The sequence below is a fragment of the Muntiacus reevesi genome, chromosome 1 (genome assembly GCF_963930625.1).
Source record: "Muntiacus reevesi chromosome 1, mMunRee1.1, whole genome shotgun sequence".
Taxonomy (NCBI): domain Eukaryota; kingdom Metazoa; phylum Chordata; class Mammalia; order Artiodactyla; family Cervidae; genus Muntiacus; species Muntiacus reevesi.
In genome coordinates this window covers 78,828,175-78,852,587 of record NC_089249.1, presented here as the reverse complement: position 1 = coordinate 78,852,587, position 24,413 = coordinate 78,828,175, and the positions used below count along the sequence as shown (strand labels likewise).

At 50.5% G+C, this 24,413-nt stretch overlaps 2 protein-coding genes across 8 annotated transcripts in view; one reads left to right on the top strand and one right to left on the bottom strand.

The window, feature by feature from the left end:
- The window catches only part of TDRD10 (tudor domain containing 10), a 53,311-nt gene extending 39,827 nt beyond the window's left edge, over positions 1–13,484 (top strand). For 3 of the 7 annotated variants that reach the window (XM_065926320.1, XM_065926281.1, XM_065926296.1), the window contains 7 exons: positions 5,360–5,402; positions 5,927–6,017; positions 6,390–6,537; positions 6,795–6,940; positions 7,169–7,323; positions 12,810–12,880; positions 13,078–13,484. In XM_065926320.1, the coding sequence (XP_065782392.1) occupies positions 5,360–5,402; positions 5,927–6,017; positions 6,390–6,537; positions 6,795–6,940; positions 7,169–7,323; positions 12,810–12,880; positions 13,078–13,110 (687 nt within the window). In that variant the 3' untranslated portion in view covers positions 13,111–13,484. Of the gene's footprint in view, positions 1–5,096; positions 5,111–5,359; positions 6,018–6,389; positions 6,538–6,794; positions 6,941–7,168; positions 7,324–8,044; positions 8,140–9,301; positions 9,390–12,809; positions 12,881–13,077 lie in introns of those variants that run through there. The other 4 variants (XR_010661733.1, XR_010661731.1, XM_065926310.1 and 1 more) reach the window with 4 other exon arrangements.
- Positions 13,485–15,234: 1,750 nt separating this feature from the next.
- Positions 15,235–23,664, bottom strand: UBE2Q1 (ubiquitin conjugating enzyme E2 Q1). The gene is made up of 13 exons (XM_065903341.1): positions 23,219–23,664; positions 20,878–20,982; positions 20,438–20,542; positions 19,799–19,849; positions 18,171–18,311; positions 17,875–17,959; positions 17,554–17,614; positions 17,268–17,358; positions 17,098–17,156; positions 16,967–17,015; positions 16,594–16,689; positions 16,189–16,255; positions 15,235–15,735 (listed from the first exon to the last, which is right to left on the bottom strand). Exons 1-13 carry the CDS (start codon positions 23,543–23,545, stop codon positions 15,704–15,706), a joined length of 1,269 nt encoding a protein of 422 aa, XP_065759413.1. The 5' UTR covers positions 23,546–23,664; the 3' UTR covers positions 15,235–15,703.
- Between the last annotated feature and the right edge of the window lie 749 nt (positions 23,665–24,413).

The window sequence follows — 24,413 nt, the reverse complement described above, 5'->3', positions numbered from 1 at the left end:
TATAAAATGAATCAGGAAGTGTTCCCTCCTTTTGGAAAAGATTGTATAGAACTACATTAATTGTTCTTTAAATGTTTGGTAGAATTCTCTAGTAAAACCATCTGAGCTTAGAGGTTTCCTTTTTCTTTTATTTTTCCTTTTTGCCTGTGGGATCTTAGTTCCCCAACCAAGGATTGAACCTTTGCCCCGGCACTGAAAGTGCCAAGTTCTAACCACTGGACTGCCAGGGAATTCCTGGCTGAGATCTTTTTTTTAAATTAAGAGTTCAATTTCTTTAACAGTAATAGGGCTCTTCAAATCGTCTATTTCAGACTGGGTGAGTTTTGATAGTTTATAGTTTTTGAGAAAGTGGTATATTTTGTATTAAGTTGTCAAACTTCATGTTTGTGTTTATGTGTAGCGTTGTCCTTTATGTCCCCTTGTTATCCTTTTGATATCTGTGAGGTGTATATTGATATCCCATCTTGTTCCTGATTTTGGCAATTTGTGACTTCCTTTTCTTTTCAGTCTTACTGGATGTTCATTAATTTTGTCGATCCTTTCAAAGGATCCAGCTCTTTGTTTTATTGGTTTAGCCAGAAATTTAAGGAAATCCAAGTAAATGGGAAAAAAGGAGCAATTAATTCCTGGAGAAGGTTGTATACGGATAAAAATAATCATAATACATTTTTAATATTAAAATTTTAAAACTTTCATGGCACATAACTTGATTCAGCAGCAGCTGGCATTTACATTGTCACACAGTAATGAGAACACTGGAGGGTTGTGAGCACAGAATGACCTAACCAGATTTAACCAACTTATACTAAAAAATCACCTATTGAAGTGTCATCGAAGTATTACATAAAATGCATCCCTTTTAGGTGTACAGTTTGATGAATTTTGAGAAGCGTATGCGTCTGTAACCACCATCACAAGGCAAATATAGACCATTTCAGTTGCCCCAAAGATTCTCTTGTGCCCTTCCCTGGCTTCGTGGCCCCAGGCAATGACTGATCTGTTTTCCATCAGTTTAGATGAGGTTTATCCTTTTCTAGAGTTTGGTGTAGATGGACTCGTGCCACATGCGCTTCTTTGTGTCTGGCTTCTTCCACTCAGCAGAATGTTATTGAGAATCATCCATGTGGTCACACCATCAGCAATTCTTTCTTTTATTGCTAAGTTGTATTCTGTTGTATGGATGTGCCACCGTTAGTTCATCTGTTCTCTTAGATTTAGGTTTTAAAGGGACCCTGTGGAATAGACTCCAAGGGCCTGGAAGCAGAAGACCTGTCTTGGGTGGTACAGGTAAGAGATGCAAATGCCTGTTACCCTGGCCCCAGTGTCGCAGGGCACGCACATCCCTGCCTGGGACCGTGGGTGTTCTTGGCAGGAAGCCTCATCTCCCAGATGCCTGCGGGTTTGCCTTCTCAGTTCCTGCAGGCCTCTGCTCAGCGGTCGCTCCTGCCCCCACGCTTGCCCTCTTGTCCCCCCTCCTTGCCTTGTGAAGCTTCTTTGCCCTTACGGTCATCGACCTTATACTTCTTTGTATACTTCTTGTCTCCTGCCCCCACCAGAGTGTGGGCTTTGTGATGGCTGAGTCCAGAACGAATGCGTTGTATAAATATGTGCGGAGTGACTCGGTGTAGCTCCCCAAGATCAAGGCCTGTGTCTGTCGTCTTTGTCCCTCTGTGCCCAGCACATCGAAATGCAAGAAGTGCAAGGTGGTACTGGGTGACAGGAAAGCAGCTGATGGTTAAAGCTCTAAGTTTTAAATGTCCACTAAGATATGCCCTTCAGGTAGCTCCAGGTGTCGTTCCCCAGGTAGAGACAGGGCCTTAAAAGTGGTGGTCCAGGGTGACCACAGCAGGCCAGGGGTGTGGCAGTGAGCAATCCCAGGGGGGGCCACCACTATTCGGAGTGTCACATGAGGTCGGTGCTCCCAGCCCCCAAAAGCCTTCTGGCCCCTGACCTTTGTGTGCCCCGTGACTTCTCTTCCACTGCTGGGACTTACCTGCAGGATTCTGGAGCAGGCCACCTCTTGGACTGCTTGACCGGCTGGTAGCAGTGTCCCAGAACAAAGCAGACCATTAACAGCTGTTGACTGATCAGGGCGTAGTGTTACTGTGCTCGTGGCAACGATAGAACTTAATTAAAATCGGCTGGTTTGGCAGCTCCTGAGATGCTGCCTCGATTGCTTGCAGCTTCTAGGTGGCCACTTCTGTGTTATGCATATCCTGAAATTTGAAGTTTGTTTTTGAGTGACGTGTCTGCTGTGGTGGTTGGATGATAATTGTATATGTAGATTTTCCTCTGAAACTGAATTTCACAAGCTGACCAAATAGGCTTATTATATTTATATCTCTCAAATCATTAGGGAATAATAATTAGACCCAGAATGGTTTCCAATGTTTCTGTATTAATAGTAATTTTTAGCTTGAAACCCCTGCTGATAATTGCTTCTTGAGATTGGTATATGGAATTGCCTGCCAAGTGCCAGGTCACTTCAATCGTGTCCGACTCTGTGACCCTGTGGACCGTAACCCAGCAGGCTCCTCTGTCCATGAGGATTTCCCAGACAAGATTGCTGGAGTGGGTTGCCATTTCCTTCTCCAGAGGATCTCCCTGACCCGGGTATTGAACCTGCATCTCTTAAACATCTATCTCCTGCATTGCCAAGAAGTTCTTTACCACTAGCGCCACCTGGGGGGAAAAAAAAGAAGGAAATGGAGAAGGAAATGGCAACCCACTCCAGTATTCTTACCTGGAGAGTCCCATGGACAGAGGAGCCTGGTGGGCTGCCGTTCACGGGCTCGCAAAGAGTCGAACATGACTGAGGCACAGCGCCACCTGGGAAGCCCTGTTCAAATAAAAAGGCAGCCTCTGCGCTTGGCTAGGGGAGCGTTTTAACCCTGTCGCTTGCTGTGTCGTCGGTTAACAGCGGGGACAGAATGATTTCACGTGGAGACTTTATCTGGGCCCCCTTGGTTGACTGTGCTAGTTTGCCTTCACAGAGGGCTCCCTCTGCAGGCTCTGTAACGATCGCTGTGCTATATGAACCTGTTTAAACCCAGCAACAGGTGCTGCTACTCTCCTGTCCTGCCGACGAGACGCCAAGGAACCAGGCCACAGTTAAGGAGCTCGATCCTTCAAGTTCTCGATCCGAGATTGGAGCCCAGTCTCACCCCAGAACCTGCACTTTTAACCTCTCTGTTTGAAAATTTTATCTGTTTATTGGCTGCATTGGGTCTTCGTTGCTATACTTGGGCTTTTTTCAGTTGCAGTGAGCAGGGTCTACGCTCTAGTTGTGGTCCGTGGGCTTCTCATTGCAGTGGCATCTCTTGTTGCGGAGCACAGGCTCTAGGGTGTGTGGGCTTCAGTAGTTGTGACGCATGGGCTTAGTTGCCCTGCGGCATGTGGGATCTTCCAGGACTAGGGGTTGAACCTGTGTCCCCTGCACTGGCAGCTGGACTCTTAAGCTCTGGACCATTAGGGGAGTCCCTTAACCTCTCTTCCATTTATCAAGCATCTGTTTTGTTTCACACATCAGGTATGATTCATGGTATTGAGGAGGAAACCAAGGTTTATATTAAGAATTTGCCCCAGTTCATTTCTCCGCCCTCCCTCCTCCTCCTCTCTCTCTCTTTCCTTCCGTCTCTTTCTCTCATATATATTTACTAAGAGCTTAACATGTCTCAGACACTGTTCTGGGCCCTGAGGTTTCCTTGGCCATGAAGGTAGCTGTCAGAAGAGAGATGTGGTTCACATCAGGCTTAAATTCCAGTGGAAATACACATACAGTAAACCAGCAAAAAAGTGAATAAATAAGAAAATGCCCTCCCCCCAAAAAAAAGAGGAAAAAGAAAATGCTAGATAGTGTTACCAACCAGGGTTCTTGGCCTCCTTAATCAATAGAAATTGATTAGAGGCCAGACAAGAAATTCAGGCAAGGCTTTACTGGGTCCCCTTCTGCACCAGGCTCTCTTGCTAGTTCCCCAGGGGGGATGAGCTGGGTCCTTATGTTGGTGAGCAGGGGCATGTCCAGGGCTCAGGCCAGAGAGGTGGCTTAGGTGGTTAGCCCATGTGTTTGTGCATGGGGCAGGTACAGCACCCTGCTTTTGCTCCCAGTCTTCAGAAGTGGCGTTGGGTTTTGGGTTTCCCATCTTTTTCGTATCTTGTTGTCCATGATTCTCCCTGACTGCACATGCATGCAGTTATTTTTAGTCCCTTAGAGTTTCCTTGTATTTTATTGGAGGAGACATTTGTCCAGGTGTGAGCACTGCAGCAAAGGGTCCCAAGTCCCAGCCTGTCTCAGTAGTAAGAAGCAAACATAGGACTAAAATGAGGTGATATGATGGAGAAGAGAGGAGTCACTGAAATGGTTCTTAGGGAGTCCTCTATGTGAGGAAGTGATGGCTGAGATCTGGATGAAATGTCAGTCAACCATGGGAAGACCAGGAAAAGAACATGCTAGACAAAGGGACTGCCTACAAATGCCTCAAGAGCGAGTGGGCAGAGAAGAGGCCAGTGGAAGGAGGGTAGATCATGGTGGCCTTGGCGAGCCCACGTGGGGACTTTGGGTTTTCTCTGTAAGCACAACGGGAAGGTGCTTGGTAACAGGGGCAGAGAGAGCGGGGTGGGGGGTGGTTTGGGTGGTGAGAGGATGAGGGGGGCCCCCGTATCCAGTTGCTTCCAGTTTTCTCCTGATGAAGAGGCAAGTTCACAGGGTGGGTGTTGGGTGGGAGGTGTGGAGGGTTTGAAGACAGGAGGGTGTGAGGTGTCATCCATTGGAGGGAAGGAAGGAAACTCGCTAGGGGCTTCTGGAAGGATTGTGGCGTGTCTGCTGGAGAACAGTGGCCGTGTGTGTTTTCGGGCGGCAGGGGGCGTGGGGGAAGCAGGAACATAGCCGGGCAGGCAGATCTGTGGGTGTAACCAGAGCGGGGGATTTCCAGATCAGGACAGTTGACAGAGGGAAGCCAGTGTGGCTGGGGGCTGCAGGTCTGTACTCTGTCTCCACCCAGACCTGCACCAGAGTACCCATCCCTACCTCTTTCTCCTCCTCTTTCTTGGAGAAGCGCCCACAGGGGCCTCGGGGCTAAGCAGTGCTGGGTTTGTGTGCCTGCAGGTTCTGGTGAGCGTTCCTGGCAGCGTGCCCTCCCTCCCCCCTCCCTGCTCCTGAACCTCCTGTCTTTACCTGGCTCAGGATCCCCTGAGAGAATGGAGAAAGCGGGGTCGGGGGGGGTCCCCAAAGTCAACTGAAGCCTGTGTCAGTCCAGGGGCTGTTGCTGCTCTCATCCGAATCTACTTGGAGAGACCCAGTACGTAAACAGTGAGATGAACACCGCCATGCCTCAGTGATACCTTTTCTCTTTCTCCCTAGATTTCAGAGAAGGCCTCTGCTCAAGGATTTGCTGGAGCCACTGGTGAGATTCCCCAGCTGCCATCTGTTCCCAGGACGTGTCTTTGCAGCTCCTGATTTACCTCTCCCAGCCTCCTTCCAGCTTTGTCCCGCATTGACCCCTCAGTGTAGAAAATATTTTTATTCCTCTAGGATGCCTTTTTTTTTTTTTTAAAGACTCTTTTTGATGTGGACCATTTTTAAGGTCTTTGTTGAATTTGTTACAACATTGCCTCTGTTCTGTGGTTTGGTCCCTTGGCCACGAGGCATGTGGGATTCTGGCTTCCCAACCAGAGACTGAAAACGCACTCCCTGCAATGGCGGGTGAAATCCCAGCCACTGGACCACCAGGGAGCTGGGATGCTTCGTTGACGAAAGAAGATCATCCAGCACACCCTCCCCACCCACCTGAGGGTCCAGAGGCTGAGACCAGGAAGGATGTAGCTGCACCGCCCATCTCATCCTACCTCTGGGGTCTCTTGAGGGGGAGGTGGGGGGAGTCCTCTGAGACAGCCCTGGTGCCTCCAGGACCCCACTTTCTGCCTTCAGCTTCTCCACAGCTCACTCCTAAAACTTCTGTTGAGCCCTGTGAGACAGAGAAACCCAAGACAAGCTTCTTTGCAGTTCCCATGGAAATGAGGTGAGCGGAGGTGTAGAGGCCACCAGCAAATGGCAATTGCAAACATCTGCTTGGTCCCTACAGGGTGGGGGCAGGAATGGTATGGTGGTGGGGAATCAAGTTTTCAGAACTCCTGCATCAGACCCAAGCACTAAGGCCGTGACCCACCGTGACTTACAAAGTCCGTCTCCTTTTCTGTATGGCAATGACCTGGGACTCTCCCCACCCTGGACGCCCTGGGCTCAGCGTGTCCGAGGCACTTGTCTTGTCCCCACCCTGGGGAGGGCCACAGCCCTCTTGCCAAGGTGACTCTCCTGCCCAGGATCCCCAGGACGGGCGTTGGTCAGACTGCTCTGCGTTCACCCACTTCCCTCTGTTCTCTGCTCTTCACAGAGGGTCCTTCTTGGTGCTGCTCCTAAGGGAATGTTTCCGAGACCTGGGCTGGCTGGCCACCATCCCGAGCATCAGCGGGGAGGTGGGACTGTTGGTGACCAGTACTGTCCCTCAGACCCCCTTCTTCTGGGCCATGCACATCACCGAGGTACGGGCTTATTGGTGGTCCGCTGGGGCTTGGATCCCTCCTCATGCGGCCCCACTGGGGTGAGCGTGGTGGACATCCGGAGGGGCCGCACTTTGATGCCTGGTTCGGCCTCACTCCCTCTCCCACCTCATGCCTTGGGTTCACTTGGGGTGGGTGGATCAGTGGTGCTGACGTAACAGGTGATACCTGCCAAGACAGACGTGTGAGGCAGGCAGGCAGGCAGGCAGCGAGGCCCGCGGCGTTTGTACCGTCCACAGACCCTGCACCGGAACATGCTGGCCCTGTTCAGCGCCCTGGCCGAGGCGGAGGAGCAGCAGCCCTACCTGCATGACTCGGCGGTGCGGCGCGGGACCCGCGGTCTGGCCGAGTACCACCTGGGCAGTTACGGGCCGGCCTGGAACAGGTACGTGCCGGGCAGGGCTGGAGGGTCGCTTCTCCATCCTCCGGACTCCTGTGTCTTTGCTGCTGCTGCTACTGCTTCTCTCAAGGTCATTCCTTGTGATCACCTCTCCACCCAAGGCGGGGAGCAGCATAGGAAGCTCTCTTCCCTCCCAGACCTCCCAGCCTCTCCATGAAGATTGCTCTGTGTGGCTCCAGGTGGGGCAAACCTCTTCTCCCTCCCTCCGGCCAGGTGCTGGGTGCTGGACCGCGTGGACTCCTGGGTGGTGGTCATGTTCGTGGATTTTGGCCAATCGGCCACCATCCCGGTGCAGTCCCTGCGCACCCTGGACAGTGATGACTTCTGGACCATCCCCCCCCTGACTCAGCCCTTCATGCTGGAGAAAGGTAAGGCGCCCTCCACCCTCCTGCAGGGGACCCACGGGACAGTAGACGCTGTGCGTTCCTCCAGGCACCTGTGTGGGAATGGCTTCTGCGTAGGGGCAGCCAAGGCCCTCAGGATGCCTTCCCTTCGGCCTCTATTCTTTTGGTCCCACCCTAGTTTTCAGCATCTGCCCCTTGCTGAGTTTTCTTGAGAATTTGGTTTTCATACCTGGTCTTTCCGAACAAGATCTGGAAGGGGACCTCAGGTGCTGCCTGAAGGCTGAGTTCTCTGGGTGGGGTGAGGGGAAGACAGGCCTCCCACTCTTGCTTCTGCCGGAACTGCTCAGCTTCCATCTATTTCATGTACATTGAGTTTCACTTGAGATTTCTTCAGAGAAGGACTCTTTGTAGAAGAAAAGTGGTATTTGAAGACCAATGATAGGGGTTAGAGCAGTGGACTCAAGGTTGTTCCCTGATGTTATGTTTATTACTTTATTTTTTTAATTGAAGTGTAGTTGATTTACAGTATTATGTAGTTTCAGGTCTGCCACAGAGTGATTTAGTTATTTGCTGTTGTTGTTCAGTCTCTGTCACGTTTGACTGTTTGTGATCCCATGGGCTACGGCGTGCCAGGTCGCCCTGTCCCACGCCATCTCCCAGAGTTCACCCAAGTTCATGTCCATTGAGTCAGTGATGCCATCTGACCGTCTCATCCTCTGTCACCCTCTTCTCCTTTTGCCTTCAGTCTTTCCCAGCATCAGTCTTTTCTAATGAGTCGCCTATTGACCAACTCAGGTGGACAAAGTATTGGAGCTTCCAGCTTCAGCATCAGTCCTTCCAGTGAGTATTCAGGGTTGATTTCGCTTAGGATTGACTAGTTTGATCTCCTTGCTGTTCAGGGGACTCTCAAGAGTCTTCTCTAGACTACAGTTCAAAAGCATCAATTCTTCGGCATTCACCTTTCTTTATGGCCCAACTCTCACATCCATAGTGGAAAGACCATAGCTTTGACTCTACAGATCTTTGTTGGCAAAGTGATGCCTTTGCTTTTTAATATGCTATCTAGGTTTGTCCTTTAGTATGTTATCTAACCTTCCTTCCAAGAAGCAAAAGACTTTAATTTCATGGCTGCAGTCACCATCTGCAGCGATTTTGGAGCCCAAGACGATGAGAAAATCTGTCACTACTTCCACTTCTTTTGCTTCTATTTGCCATGAAGTGTTGGGACCAGATGCCATGATCTTAGTTTTTTTAATGTTGAGTTTTAAGCCAGTGTTTTCACTCTCCTTTCTCACCCTTATCAAGAGGCTCTTTAGTTCCTCTTTGCTTTCTGTCATTAGAGTGGTATCATCTGCAAATCTGAGGTGGTTGATATTTCTCCCAGCAATCTGATTCCAGCCTGTAACTCATCCAGCCCAGCGTTTCTCATGATGTACTCTGCATATAAGTTAAATAAACAGGGTGACAATATACAGCCTTGACATACTCCTTTTCCTATTTTGAAACAGTCAGTTGTTCCATACAGGGCTCTAACTGTTGCTTCTTGACCTGCATACAGGTTTCTCATGAGACAGGTAAGATGGTCTGGGATTCCTGTCTCTTCAAGAATTTTGAAATTTGTTATGATTCACACAGTCAAAGGCTTTTGTGTAGTCAATGACACTGAAGTAGATGTTTTTCCGAAATTCCCTTGCTTTATCTGATCCAACGAATGTTGGCAGTTTGTTCTCTGGTTCCTCTGCTTTTTCTAAACCAAGCTTGTATGTCTGGAATTTCTCGATTCAAGTACTGCTGAAGCCTCTGAAGGATTTTGAACATGACTTTACTAGCATGGGAAGGGAACCCAATTGTCCAGTAGTTTGAACATTCTTCAGCGCTGCCCTTTGGAATTGGGATGAAAACTGACTTCTTCCAGTCTTGTGGCAAATTTTCCAAATTTGCTGACATGTTGACTGCAGCAGCACTTTAATACCATCATCTTTTTGTATTTTAAATATCTCAGCTGGAATTCCATCACTTCTACTAACTTAATTGGCAGTAAGGCTTCCTGAAGCCCACTTGACTTCACATTCCAGGATGTCTGGCTCTAGGTGAGTGACCACACCATTGTGGTTATCTGTAATCAAGACCTTTTTTGTATGGTTCTTCTGTGTGTTCAGTTTTGTGTGTGTGTGTGTGTATATTTATGTCTATCTTTAAGTTTCTTTTCCATGAGAGGCTATTACGAGATGTTCACTGTCGTTTCCTGTGCGTGCATGCTCAGTCATTTCAGTAGTGTCTGACTTTTTGAGACCCTGTGGACTGTAGCCTGCCAGGCTTCTCTGTCCATGAGATTCTCCAGGCAAGAATACCAGAGTGGGTTGCCATGCCCTCCTCCAAGGGATCTCCCTGACCCCAGGATGAAATCCGTACCTGCCTGTGTCTGCCGCATTGCAGACGGGTTCTTTACCCACTGAGCCATCTAGGAACCCTCATAATTCCTTGTGCTATATTTTAAATCCTTGTTGTTTACCTATTTTACATATAATGGTATGTATCTGTTAATTCCATACTCCTAATTCATCCTTTCCCCACCCCATCGGTAACCATAATTTTGTTTCTAAATCTGTTTTGTAAACAAGTTCATTTGTATTATTTTTTAGACTCCACTTTTAAATGATATCACATAATATTTGGCTTTCTCTATCTGACTTCACTTAATATGATCATCTCTAGATTCATCCATGTTGTTGCAAATGGCATTATTTCATTCTTTTTTTGTGGTTTCTTTGTCCATTCGTCTGTTGATGGACATTTAAGTTGCTTTCATGTCTCGGCTATTATAACTACCACCGCTGTGAACATTAGGGTGCGTGTCTCTTTTATTTATTTGGCTGTGCCGGGTCTCCATTGAGGCTTGCGGGATCTTTTCAGTGCAGCAGTGAATTCTTAGTAGCAGCATGCAGGATCTAGTTCCCTGACCAAGGACCAAACCTGGCCCCTGGCATTGGGAGTGTGATGTCCTAGCCCCTGAACCCCCAGGGAAGTCTCTGGGGCACATGTATTGTTTTGAAGTGGGAGTTTTTGTTTTTTCTGAATATATGTCCAGGAGTAGGATTGCTGGATCATATGGTAACTCTATTTTTAGTTTTTTAAGGAACCGCCATACTGTTCTCCAGTGCTTTCCAGGTGACTCTGTGGTGAAGAACCCACCTGCCAAGGCAGCAGACACGAGTTCGATCCCTGGGTGGAGAAGACCCCCTGGAGAAGGAAATGGCAACCTACTCCAGTGTTCTTTTTGTTTTTTTTTTTTTTTACCCCAGTGTTCTTGCCTGGGAAAATCCCATGGACAGAGGAGTCTGGCAGGCTACAGTCCAAGGGGTTGCAAAAGCATCGGACAGAATGTAACAACTAAACAACAACAATAAATACTATTTTCCATAGTGGCTGCACCAATTTATATTCCTACCAACAGTGCAGGAGGGTTACTTTTTCTCCACACCCTCTCCACCATTTATTACTTGTGAATGTGGTGGAGATGGCCATTCCGACTGGTGTGAGGTGATAGCCCACTGTGGTTTTGATTTGCATTTCTCTAATAATTAGCTATGTTGAGCATCTTTTCATGTACCTGTTGGCCACCTCTGTGTCGTCTTTGGAGAAATGTCAGCTCAGGTCTAATGCCCATTTTTTTTTTTTTTTTTTTTTAATGCCCATTTTTAAAATAGTTTTATTTATTCAGTTATTCTGGCTGTGCTGAGTCTTTGTTGCTGAACAAGCTTTTCTCTGGTTGCGGTAAGTGGGGGCTGCGCTAGTTGTGGTACGCGTGCTTCTCATTGCGGTGGCTTCTCTTGGGGAGCACAGGCTCTAGGGCGCATGGTTTTCGGCAGTTGCAGTTCCCAGGCCCTGGAGCACTGGCTCAGTAGTTGTGCATGAGCTTATTGCTCTGCAGCAGGTGGGATCTTCCTGGACCAGGGATGGAAACTGTCTCCTGCATTGGCAGGCGGATTCTTTACCACTGAGCCACCAGGGAAGCCCCTAATGCCCATTTTTTTATTGGGTTGTTTGTTTTTTTGATGTTGAACTGTATGAACTGTTTGTATATTTCTGAAATTAACCCCTTGTTGGTTGCATCATTTGCCAATATTTTCTCCAAGTCTGTCCATTGTCTTTTTGTTTTATGGTTTCTTTTGCTGTGGAAAAGCTTTTAACTTTGATTAGGTTCCATTGGTTTATTTTTGCTTTTATTTCTCTTGCCTTGCGAGACTGATCTAAGAAAATATTGCTACGATTTTGTCAGAGCATGTTTTGTGTTCTCTTCTAGGAGTTTTATGGCGTCATGTCTACGCTTAAGTCTTTAAACCATCTCGAGTTTATTTCTGTACATGATGTGAGGGGTTGTTACTTTAGATCTGGACACCTGTGGGGCCTCGGTTCTGCAACCTTGAAATGGAGAGGCCACTTCTTTGCTCTGGCTGTTCTCGAGACTGGGGTTTAAGTGAGATGTGAAAGGGTGAAAGAATGCTTTAAGGGGCTGAGGAGACGTGGATGTGACGAAACACACACACACTAAGATGGAAAAGCACCTCCACAAAGCGCAGAGCCAAGCCTCCCTGCTGGGCTTATGGGCTTGTACCCAGCAGTGAGGGGGCTCCACCCAGAGGTCGCCTTGGGTCATTGCATGAAGAGGCTCAGGTGGGGACTAACAGGCAGACAGGGCCGGGCAGCTTCTGGAAGGCCGAAGCTGACTGCTCGGGTGCTGGAGGGTAGCCCAGAGTAAGGAGCCCCCTGCCCTCTAAAAGCAGCTCCAAGCCTGTCAGGGGCCAGAGTGTGCAGCCCAGATGGGGGGTGGCTCAGCTCTCACGTGGACTATGGTCCTGAGGCCGGGTGGGCAGGTGTACAATGTTATGGATGGGGAAAGTAAGGCTCAGAAAAATGAAAGGGACTTCTTCATGTGTCATAGTAAGAAAGCGGCCTAGGTGGGGGTAGAACTGAGGTCTGCCCCTTGATATGAGCCAGTTGCATGCATACAAACAGCCCCAGAGTATGGGGGCCGGGGGTAATGGCAGGAGCTGAATAAGGGCAGACCAGATAAAGGTGAGTGTCTGACCAGTGCCCTGGCCTGCGTTGTCCCAGCAGGTAGGACTGCTCTCTCGTCATGGTATAAAGGCTCTCTGTCTTTTAACTTCCATCTCTCCAGCCAAAACTCAGAGAGTTGAGTGAACCGTTTTCTGTCCCCAGAATTTCCATTAGGAAATGTACAATCTCAGATACCCGTAATCATTTTAACAAGTATAATGCTTCCTTTTATGTGCTCTCACTTTGCCCTCCCCCTCTCCTCCCTCTTCAGAGCTGATTATCTCACGTTATCCTGGAAGCTGGGAGTGAGCGCTGACTAGCAGAGACTTGTCCACATGAGTTGGTCTGCAGCCAGAACCCTTTCCTGCAGCCCCAGCCTCTCATTTCCCTCCCTTGCTCCTCCTGCTGGACCAAGAAATACCAAGGTTTTGTTCTTGTATTTTGTTTTGCAGGTATTTTGAGTTCAAATCAGGTTATCCATCGCATCCTCAAAGGGAAAATCACCGGTGCTTTGAACTTGGAGGTAACTTCCCTGTGTCTGCTCTTCCTTCCCTCCTACCCCAGGGTCTCAGCTGTAGCCATCCCCCGGCTTCAGCCTGGATGCTGCATATTTACCTGTCATTCCTGTAGAAGAAGTAAATTGAAGTTGTCCAGGGGTTGGGTGGACTGCCTAGGGGGCGGTCCTTTCTTCCCACTCAGATTTCTCTCTTTCTCTTCCAGTCACACATCCTGAAGTTTGAAGAGTTTAAGTGATGTGGCTACGATCAGCATGTTCCCTCTCCTGTCTAGATTCTGCCCACTCTGCCCTTTCACTCTTGAGGCCTTGGGGGTGACAAAGGCCACAGCGGTGCCCAGGACTGCTTGGATTCCCCCAGCTCACTTCTCAATGTGTCGTGTGTCTTCACCATGAACATTTGAACCAAACAGGGAAGCTTCCATGAAGTTGAAAGTCTGATGTAGCCAGTGTATTCTTTCCTGTCTTTTTTTTTGTAACCCCAGAACATGATATAAGTTGCCCTGACAGAGTCTGGAGAATGGAGGGGCCCACTGCTTAATTTTCCTGGCATTCCATTGTAGAATCAGGTAGGGAGCATCTAAACATTGATCTGTTGGCTTGGTGAATAAATGTCGGCATGCTTCACATTTGGGGTGATTGATTCCTATCTAGCCACCCCTCCCCAACCCTGCCCACTAAAACTGAAGCCACAGACTGGGAGCTGCCGTGTTCAAACAGCTGCTGGCTGTTCAAACCTTGTGTGGGACACAGATGTACACTTGGTAAGATAAGGTTTGTTTCCTTTCTCTTCGCCTTCTTGGCAAAACACTGGTTCCGGATGATGCGGCCCTTTTTTTTCCCCTTAACCATGTAACTTCATTAGGAGCCTAACGTCATAGAAAGGACTGCTAGGTTTGACAAGAAAAGTGGAAGATTTTCTTGGAGAGTTGCTGTTTATATAGCTATAGCGCACAAGAGCTGGTGCTTCCCTTTACATCAGGTGAATGTGACCCCCCATTCTTTCTTTAAATAATAACTTGATTAGAGCCAAACTATTTAAATAATTTTATTTGTTTCATCCTTTGGTAGATGAGAAAAATACATTACAAAATACATTGTACAGAGGACAGCTCACAGCACACATTACTAAAAACACAACCTATAGTATGTTCCAGCCAGGGCTGGTGGTAAGTTCAGAAAAAAGGCAGAGGCTTTGAGAACTAGATTTCAGCTCCATGAAATGAGTTTCCCTGTGGGTGCCTGCCCTCTTTATCTCCACCTCAGCAGAAATGAGCTCCCCGTACCAGGTCGGTGTAGTAGGGTTAGAGCAGCGTTGAGTGGTTCCGGTGAACTCTGTGTCCACTTGAATCAGCAAGACATGAAAAATCCCTTAGTTGGGGGTGGGGGCTGGGGGTGACCGAAGTTAAAATAGCTGTGTCAAAGCATACAGAACTCTGGCATCCTAGAGGTTTCAGATGGCTGTGCTGTCTGAGCTAAGACATGTCCTCACTTGACCATCCTTGGCCTCTGGCGTTTGTCACCGTCCGGTCCGGTCCGTAGGCAGGTCCCAGGAGGCCGTCTCTGGCCCCGAGCAAGCTCACGGACAAGAAGGGGCAGGCAGTACACCTGTCCTTGCACAGCAGGGACAGACCGAGCACCGACAGGTCCGCCCATGGACGTGCCTCCACAGCGGTTCTGAGCCTCAGTGGGGCACACAGGTAGACCAAACGCCTTAAAGCTAATCCTTTCCAGTAGGACCCACGTTATGAAAGTGCCTTAGAAGAATTCAGTCTCCAAACCAAACAACTTACTTCGGAGCTCTGCCTGGTTTCTCTGTTAAGAATAAATGATGGAAGAGACAGGAGGAGCAGCAACGGAGCTTCCAACCATTGCCCTTCAGTGCCACTTCCTGGGAACGGGGACCAGTGAACATGAATGGTAGCTACGTAGCCTGTTGCTGAGATCGGAAGGACCACATACATGCTTGAGACTGTGGCCCCATCCCTATTCAGTTCATTTAAAAGTAGTTCTGTGAAGCAGCCTCTTAGGCCTCCTTGTTATTTTTCTAAGAAATTTGAAAACGTCTGTGACTAGAAATCTTTAAAGAATAAGGGTCATCATTTCAGCCTGCTTTGTGGTTCAGCAGGCTGAGCTCTGCCTTCCCAGGGGGTACAAGTCTGGTCACTCCAGAGCCCCTCAGGCTGAGGCAGGCATGTGCTTCAGCTCCACCATTCTCTGGCGTTAGCAGCGAAGTGCAGCCCCTCATGGCTACCAAAGCCACAGTGAACCTGGTACCCCTCCCCCGACTGCTCAAGGAATTCAGGGGATAGGGGAAGGGTAAGGTACGGAAATAAAAATAAAGATGAGTCAAGACCAGCATCTTCAAATTAACAAACTGTAATTGTTTTCCCAAAGATACATTTTTTTTCATACACATCCATCATACACTGTAACCAAAAAAAGCAGTGTACATGAAATAAGAGAAAATAAATTAAAAATCCATAGCATAGGTAAGGAGGCTCTAGTCTGGAGCACAGCTGAGTTTCCAGCAATATAAGGAGGCTCGAAAGTTTCTTTTATAAGAATGCCTGCTAGCAAGGGTTCCAGCCAGGTGGTTGGTTGGTCTGTAAGTCAGTCTTGAGTACTTGAAACAGTTCTGTGTGTGTTTTTTGTTTTTTTTTTTTCCTTAGCGTTTAGAATAGCCATCATTGTCCTGCAATAGGCAGAGCTATCACGTCCAGGAAAAATGAGGGAGGGAACCACAGAGGCAGCGTGAGATCCAAATACAGCATTCAAAGGTAATTGGTCCAGTGGTGCCTGGGGAAGGAGGAAGGGAATGGCACTCCTGGGTTAGCCATCTTCCTTTGGGGGTGTGTACCAGCCTGTAAAGAAATAGAAGAAAACAGTGAGGTGGAGGCTGTTTTGCCCACCCTCCTAGCCCAAATCACTGAAGACACCTCCAGGGTCCAAGGTGAAAAGATCCTGGAAAGGGCCTCCTGGTGCAGGGAGAGAAGGTCTATGGGCAGGTGAGGAACTGCCTACTTGGAGACTGTGAGCAAAGGGACAAGGACGACACCAGTGAGGTGAGCCTGCCCCCGGGGCGGCGGGCAGGTGGGGCGGCACCCCATCTACCCCTGCCCTGGCCGCCACTGCTCTTACTGGAGGAGGGGGCACTCGTCACCCTCCAGCTCACTGAATTCCTTGGAGAAGAGGGGCAGGTGCCGTGCTAACAGGTGGAAAAGGCTCAGAAACCGAAAGGGGTTCTTGCTGTTGGGGCGGATGGAAACCTCGGGCTTGGCAAAGGTCCGCATCTCAAGCCGTGGCCCCAGGCTCACCGTTCTTTTCGTGGATCTGCACCAAGGACTTGTAGGACTGCTGCGCTCTTGTCAGGCTGTACTGAGACTGGGGAGAGGAAGCCGCCAGTCAGGCCGCCGGACAGCCCGCTGTGGCCCTGCTGCCGCCCAGAGACCAGCTCCCAGCGCCGTGCTCCCCTGACAGACCACGTACCGGCTGCCCGGGGGCCCCACAGGGTGCAACCCCCTAGCTTTCCCCCTCCAGACCGGCACTCTCCCCAGAGGCTCAGGCCGCCCTGAGGCCAAGGCCAAGGCCCTGCTCTGCTCCATGCAGGTACACTAGGCCCACGGGCTGACGCTGCGGCTCTGTCCCACTGTGGCCTCCTAGCGGCCCTGACTGTACGCGGCTCCCACCAGTCCCACCAGGTCGGGGGCTGGGCTCCTTACTTTGTTGGCTCCAAACTGCACTCGTGCTTTTCCCTTCACCAGTGTGGCACTGATCTGCATGATCACTGACTCTATTGAGTAGGCACTGCTCCAGCCCTAAGTAACAATGTGGGCAGAGTAAACGAGTCAGCAGACTTTCCAGAGAAACCCGATGCTTGTTCTCCAGAGAGCAGCTGCAGCCATGGAAGGGCCCCTGCCCTTCACTCCCAGAACAGTCATCACCCATTTGCCCAGGTCAGTGGGTGCAGGCCCTGCCATGTAGAATGAAAGGGCCATTTATGCCCATCACCCAACCCTTGGTGGGAGGGTGAGGGGTAAAGGTCAGCCTAGCCCTGCCCAGGCCAGCCAGGCAAAGAACGAGAGACAGGCTCACCTGCTTAGTGAGAAGTTCCATGCAGATGGCACCTCCACCCAGAACATACCTGCAGAAGAAAGGTTGGTTAGCTGTGCCTGGCAAAAGCTCCCCAACCCTTCCTCACCCTCTGCCCTTGCTGGGCCACTCACCCTCCAGAGAGGACTGGAGACACAACCCTGACAAACGGCGGGTCAAAGGGAAAGTTATCCTGAGGGAGAGATGGAGGCAGTCATCAGGGAGGGAAGGTCAGGGCCCTCTGCAGGACTGGAAGGTGGAAAGGATGCCTACGCCCGAGAGGGACTGGAAAGGAAGGACTTACTTTAAAAGAAAAGTTAAGTAGGATGAAGTCGGCTCCTTCTTTCTCTTTGAGGATCTGGAGATCATTGTGCAAAGCGCTGTCCTGGTCAACTCTAGGAAGCAACCAGTTTAGGCTCAGCTCTGGGTCTAACTCAGAAGCCTTGAGGCTCCCACTGCCCCTGGGGCAAGCAGCAGAGAGCCAAGCCACTGCCCACACCTGCTCCCGGGATGACTGGCCCTGGAGACTCCCGCCACGGAGACTTCACTCACTACTCAAGCTCCTTTCCAATCTCACAGTCCCCACTTACTTGAGGAGTTTGACATTCCAATCATACAGACTGTCATTCACGAGTTCGACTGCATAGTTTCCTGAAGGAAGGAAGAAGGATGTTATCAGATGATGGTCCCAGTGTTAAGTGGGACCTGATGCAGATCCCTAGTCCAGGCTGAGAAGAAAAAAAGGTCAAAGGCTCCAGATTCATCCCACATAGACATGCATCCAATCTAAGCCACTATGAGGGGTATTACATCCTTGGCCTAAGAACTTGGTCAGCACCCCTGTATCTGCCGCTGCCACCATGTCCTTTCTGAAAAGCCCATGTTCAGAGTCCTCTGTGAGGCAAACTCACCACCTTTGAAACTCTGTGATCGGTATATATCCCTGAGCTCCTTCATCAGCCGGTCAGTAGCCTGCACCGAGCCAGATACCGCACCCTACAAAGGAGACACGGAGGACAGAACATCTCAGTCGTGTGCTAGGCTTGAGGGGCAGGCCGGCAGTATGCCCCGGCGTTGGGCAAGGATGAGGCTCACTGATAACCCACACCAAAGAGGCTGCTGTTTCCACCCTGACACCTGATGGCCTACCACCTCCCAGCTGGCACCAGCCAACCCCTCCGCCCAGCTTCTCCTAGAGGGCACGTACATTTAAGTAATCTTGCCTCTGGTTCTTTTTAATTTTCTCTAGTATGGCCAAGTTTTCTTTTCCGATGCCATCATCTTCAGATTTCTTGCCCTCAGCTGGCTCTTCTTCTTTCATTTCATAGTGATCTAGGTCTTCTGTGTCCTAGGGGGATGTGTGGGGTAGGAGTGGGATAAAAGAAAGAAAGCAACACGCATTGTGGAGAAGGGCCTTTCCCTTCTCCAGTGCCATATGACTTAGAGCTGCAGGTGGAGGAAGACAGACAGCTGCAGTCTATCTGGCAGTCGAGTGAGTACAATACCCTTTCCACTGCTGGAAAGCTCCCAGCCCCACTCCCTTCACAATCTAAAAGACGAGGCAAATCTCTCCTATTCAGTTCTCAAGCTGCAGGGCTACGAAAAGGTCTAGGGAAAGCAAGCAGAGACTCTGCTTTCTTGTTCCCTAGACCTACCCTGGCCCAACTATCCCTACAGCTCTCCTTTGGCAGCACAAACTCTTCCTTAATTCCTAGAATGACTTTGGCCTGACACCGTGACTCAAAGCTCATGTTTCATCAGGTGACTTCTGTACCCAGGAGTTCCTAGGACTCCAGGTCTAAGGGAGAAACGCCCTGCCTTCCCAAGTGCAGGGACTGAGGAGATAGGCAGAGGCACCCAATGCCAAAATGGAAATAAGGAAGGGGGTCCAGAATGCAGAGTGCAGAGGTCAAGAACAGAACCAGCCCCTATTCACCCTGCTCGAAGTGAGGAACTAGTTCATTGTACATGGGGAGAAGCCCATATCAGCCAGACTTTGGAGGGCTGTCTGCAGTCTGACAGGAGAATGTTTCATGTATCCTGGGCCCTTTGTGCAGTTTAAGACCCTGACAAAGTTACAGAACTTGCAGAACCTAGGATGCAGAGAAACAAGGTAATCGTGTTCTCCTCTCTCTGGCAGGATATGGTGATACTAATTTCCTAATTATTATATTAGTTGCTGAGATGCTAGACACACTAGCTCATTTAGTTCTTATAACCACCATGACATTATTTTATCATTACCCCCATACTCCAAATGAGAACGCTGAGGTCCAGGTGAGGTTATCATGCCCACAAAGTCATACAACTCTTAACAGAACTAAGATGCACATCAAATTTGGCCTGGCTCTGAAGTTCAAGTTCTTAACCAAGTTGTTTTTAGAGAGTATCACCAATCATTTAGCACTTGTGTACTGAATGAAGGTTTTCACATGCAGTGCTTTATTTAAAGACAACCCTATGTAGTAGATATTAACATCCCATTTTATAAATAAGAAAACTGCAGAGGTTGTACTTCAGCAGAATAGGTAAAATCCCCCAATCAAGAGAGCTGCAAGATAGAGGATGCAAGCTCAGGTCTGACTACAAAGCCATCCGAGGTTAACATAGTGACTATTTAGTGTAAACAGATTTGCACTTACCTATCTTCGGCGGTTGGACGTGGGTGCCCTGTCTCTACTACACTGCTGCCCACCTCCCAGGTCAGTACATCTGTCTTTATTCATTTGGTATTTCACTCTCCCCAGGTCTAGACTGGAGCTCTGTACATAGCAGGCTCTCAAAGCTGCTGACCAAAAGACAGGCCTACCAGTACTGTCTTGGGTAGAAGCCTACCTCAGGCATCTCTTCATCTTCATCTTCTGAAGACACATCTTCCTGTGTACACTGCAGTGGGGAGGGAAAAGATGGAGGTCAGACCTTGGTGGCTTCCTGGAATGTAGCCTCAGACCTACTCCCTTGAGCCTCTGGGTCTGGAAGCTGTGCACCTGCCCATGAGGCTACCAGCCTCCCCGCCAGTCAGAACTGCGCGGAAGCGACAGTCCAGGGATGACTTCACTACCAGTGCACTACACGCCAACCAATGAGAAAAGCACATGGCTGTTTCCGCCACCTCACTCACAAATCCCCGTTTAATCTCCCCAGGAACCCCTGTACTCAAGCATCTCTAGGCTGAATCACATTCTTGGATCTTAACACGGGGCCTCGGTCGCCAATGGTCACCCACTGCTAAGGGTAACCCCCCCGAGGGATGACCTTGCGCAGGACGGAGTTTGATCAGAGGGTGAAGTTACTGGTGCCCCATTTAGCTAGATTCCGAACATCTGGAGGAGAGGCTGAATCATGATATATGTACATGTCTGCAGTAGCACTGGAGAGAAACTTCTGCAGGTTCACCTCAATTAACATGTATTTCCTGAGTGCTGTTTGTGGGGGTAACTCTGCCTAACAGGGTTCAAAGCCCCAGGTGCTCACCTGCTCGGCTGGCAAGGGCTGATCCAGCATCTCCACATCTGGATGCTGAGGGAGGTTATAGAGTTTACACAGGTCGGAGATGATCCTCTTCAGATGCTGCAATAGCTGGGGTAGGGGATCACAGTGACATCAAACACTCCTTCCCCACCCCAATACCGAGAGGTACACAGGTGAGCTCTTATCTCAGCCCCCAAATTGGTACCAAGTTCTCTAGAACTCACAGACCACAGTGCTGTGGGGAAGAGCTTACGGGACGAATCCTGGGTCAGGTGCAGGGCTCTCCCTGTGGCTTCAGGAAGCAACTCCCCTAGGACGTCTGCCTCAAGTGTTCAGGCAACCGCACCACCCACTTTCCAGACACATGTTTCACAGGATGTTTTCATGGCATGGGTCTCACAGGAGGAAAATGCACTCCCTCCTCAACACCTTGGCCCCCTCACCAGAGTATTCCCTTTCTTTATGTCCACCAGCCTCTCCAAGACAGCAGCCAAGTTAGGGTCATCGGACTCCACTGACCAGATGGGGGGCACCGCAGGGTATGACTCCTAAGGGGGGAAGAGCAGGGAGAGCAGTCAGGACAGGAGACTCTGGGGAAAGCTAGGTTTTGCCTGCCTTCCATGCCCCAAGACTTCTAGTCCCTTTGCTCTCCACCATCCGCCCCCTTCCCCCAACACACATATACAAGCCCAGCTCAGCAGGCAGGTTCCCAACAAATCCCAGACCAGGAGAAAAAAGTCCCTGTGATGACCCTTTCCAAGAAGCCTGGTCCTTTTCTTTCAAGAGTAAACATCAGACAAGCCGCACAGCCGAACTGTGCTGACAGTGAGTATGGCTTCCTACCTCCTGTGTTGCCTCAACAAGCTCCAGACCTTAAGTTCTCCCACACCCAACACCCAGGCCTCCGACCCTCCTCAATCAGTGGAGGAAAGGATGGCCTCATCACAATCACACTGGCAGAAAAAAACCAGAGACCACAGATTACTTTCATTTTAGCTAGGGACGGAGAAAATTAAAAACTAGATTATGTCTCTAAAACCTGAAAGTAAAAGGGTGGCAGGAAGAATCTTCCCACTCCACTCCTAACAGAACCCCTCAAAGGCCACTTCTCCCCACCTCTCCTTTGGGAACCTGCCACCCTCTCAGTCCAGGCGTAGGCTGTAGGGCTCCACATGGCAAGCTGGGAGAAAGAAGCCTACGCTGCTAACATTCCCAGCATTCTTGAGCCGTGGTGCCAAATGCAGCCTGACCAGACTCCCCCTCTGCCCAAATCAAGGGGGCCAGTTCACACCAAGTCTTCTTTATAGTGATCACAGGGAGTCTCAGAATCTTCTAAACTAACCTCTTTCCAGGGACAACGACAGTAGATGGCCTCTGGCAACTGGGAAGGCAAGTAGAAGGGGGCAAACCTACCCTTAAGGAATTGAAAGCATAATTCAGGTAAAGAATCAATCCCAGAAGTTTCCACATACACCAAGGGAACCTCCTAAAAAGGTCTTAAACTCTGCCACTGCTCTAATCCTCAATCCTGGAGGAAAACAAATTATCAAAGATGCTCAAGTCGTCAGCTCACAGAGCCACACCTAGTCCTTCAATCTTGAGACTTTTTAGTATGAAAAAAAAGTGAGAGAGGAAAATGGAACACGTGAGTTTTGGTGGGGCACCATCCAACCCAAGCTGAGGCTTGCCTCACCAAACCTTGACCTGGTTTGATACAAGGGATAGTAAACAAGAACCATGTGAATTGAATTCAGGCCCCCAAGTGCCACACAATTCACAAGTCTGTCTTTCTCCAGACTACTCCCACTTGCAGTGTGCCTGCCTGGATAAAGTACTGTCCCCTGGCTCGGTACCCGGTGCTCCCAGCAGGGTCAACACTACCACACTAGGTGGTATCAATTATTTTAAGTGCCATACCACACAGTATCAGGTATTCCCAGATTACCAGACGCCAACCCTATTCACAGAATGTTTGAGGATAGCCTAGGTAGAAGACCTGTAAGGTGCTTCCCAGCCCTGCACACCTAGGATGGAATGATGCTCACTGGGAGAAAAGGAACTGTTACCACTCAGAACAAATGAGATTGCCCTTGCACATCACCATCATTATCAGGAAAGGTAACAACCCAGGGCAACTGGAGATATCCATAGGGAACAGGATGGGAGTGGCAGCTACCAGCTGGGGCAAAAGGAGGAGAGTTAGAGGTTACACCAGAATAAAAGGCAATCCAAAGGAGAGGAAGCAAAGGAGTCGGTGAATCGCAAACTATCACCGGTAAAATTCAGAGAGGAAGAAGGGCTGAATGACACACCTGGGAGGGATCTCACAGGTGGCAACGTCCTAAATGAAAGGTACTGCTGAGAAGGGGGAAATCTCTGAAATCTACAGAATTCCAAGCCAGGTCCTTCCAGCTGAAGTCAATGAAGAGGCTTGGAACCTTGCGGGGTGAGGGGGCCGCGGGGAAGAGGGCCATTCCCAGGTGTCAAGAAAAGTCGTGAAGTAACCAAAATGAGCCAAAATGATGAACCTTGCGATGTGGGTGGGTAATAGAAAGGGGCAGTCGAGGCGCCATATGTCAGGGTGTCCCTGACTATGGAAGGGCAGAGATTCTGGGTGCATGGCAGAATCTCAAGCGTCAGAAACAAGTGCAACCTGAAGAAAAAGAGCCGAACCCCGAGAGGGGATTCGGCCTCCCAGGTCTTTCGAGACCAAAAAGCTGTGTGGGGTGATTCCGAGTCCCAGACAAGAGGACTCCAGAGACACGCACGCGAGGGGGTCCTCACCGTGATGTTGCAGTGGATGCGGACGGGATCCCCAGGCACCGACCCCCGTGAGGGGAGATGCTGTCCGGGCGCGGCCCCCGCCCCGGCCCCTCCGGCCCCAGCCAGCAGGAACTCGCAGCTCAGCTCGTCCAGGCAGGCGCTGGCAATGCGGAAGCGCTCGTGGCCGCGGTGGAAGATGGACTCGAGCAGCTTCAGCTCCCGCCTCAGGCAGGGCCCCGGCCCCGGGCCCCCCCCCGGGCCGCCCCCGGCCCCCGGCGCCGCCCCCTGGCCCCCCAGCTGCTGCCCCGGCCCCGGCTGCTGCTGCCCCTGCGGCTGCGGCTGCTGCATCCTCCGCTCCGCTCCGCTCCGGGGCCGGCGGGCCGGGAGCCTCCGGCCTCCGCTCCGGGCTCCGCCGCCGCCGCCGCCGCCGCCGCGGTCCGCACTTCCTGATCCCCCCTTCGCCAAGATGGCGCCGCCGCCACCTCCGGGACAGGGCCCCCCCCTCCGCTCGCCGGCCCCCCCCACCGCCGGAAGCCGCGCGCCCCTCCTCCTCCTCCTCTTCGGCGGCCCCGCCTCCGTCCCCGTCACGTGATCTCACTGCTCCGACCTCCTTCACGTGACACCTCTCTCCTTCCCGCCCCCTTGTTCTGTACAACCACCCTCCACATGTGACCCGGGGCTTCGGGCTCGCCGCCTTCAGCGTCTCAGTACGTGTTTACGTACGGCGTGCGTGCGTGCTAGAGCCCTCACCGGCGAGCCTCTCTCACGTGACCCGGCGCCGCGTGCTCCCAGGGGCTACCTGCGCGGGACTGTGTTTCCTGCTCTGGGCCCTTCTTCCCCCACCCGGAGCCGTGGTGAACATGTAGGGCTCTCAGTGAGCAGAGAAGAAAGAGGGAGGGCTGCGGTCGCCTCTGTATCATCTCTATCCTGCACCCACACGCCTGTCCTTGGCGCACGGTCCCCGAGGCTCTGTTCCCTTGGGGCCACCCTGAAATGTGGAGGGGCGTGTGATTGGGGAAGGAGCCGGGGACCCGGTTACAGGAGGCTTGGGTTGTCATCCCGGATGTTTTGTGACCTTGGGTTAACCACCTTCCCTGAGTTTTCTCATCTGTGCAGTGATTTTGATGAGGATGCTAATGCTTGCTTTGCCTGCTCCCGAGGGGTGGATGCGAGGAGGTCGCAGAGTGATCGCTGGTCAATGCTGCACGACGGGTAG

Bases quoted from the DNA above. Each gene is read 5' to 3' on its own strand.
- UBE2Q1 (XM_065903341.1), bottom strand. From the start codon at position 23,545: ATGCAGCAGCCGCAGCCGCAGGGGCAGCAGCAGCCGGGGCCGGGGCAG. The intron at 17,960-18,170 runs GTACGTGCCCTC...TCTCCTTTGTAG, and splicing joins AGAGGCAAGATTACTTAAAT to GGTGCGGTATCTGGCTCGGT. The intron at 16,690-16,966 runs GTGAGCCTGTCT...ATTGTTACTTAG, and splicing joins TGGAACTTCTCACTAAGCAG to GGCTGGAGCAGTGCCTACTC.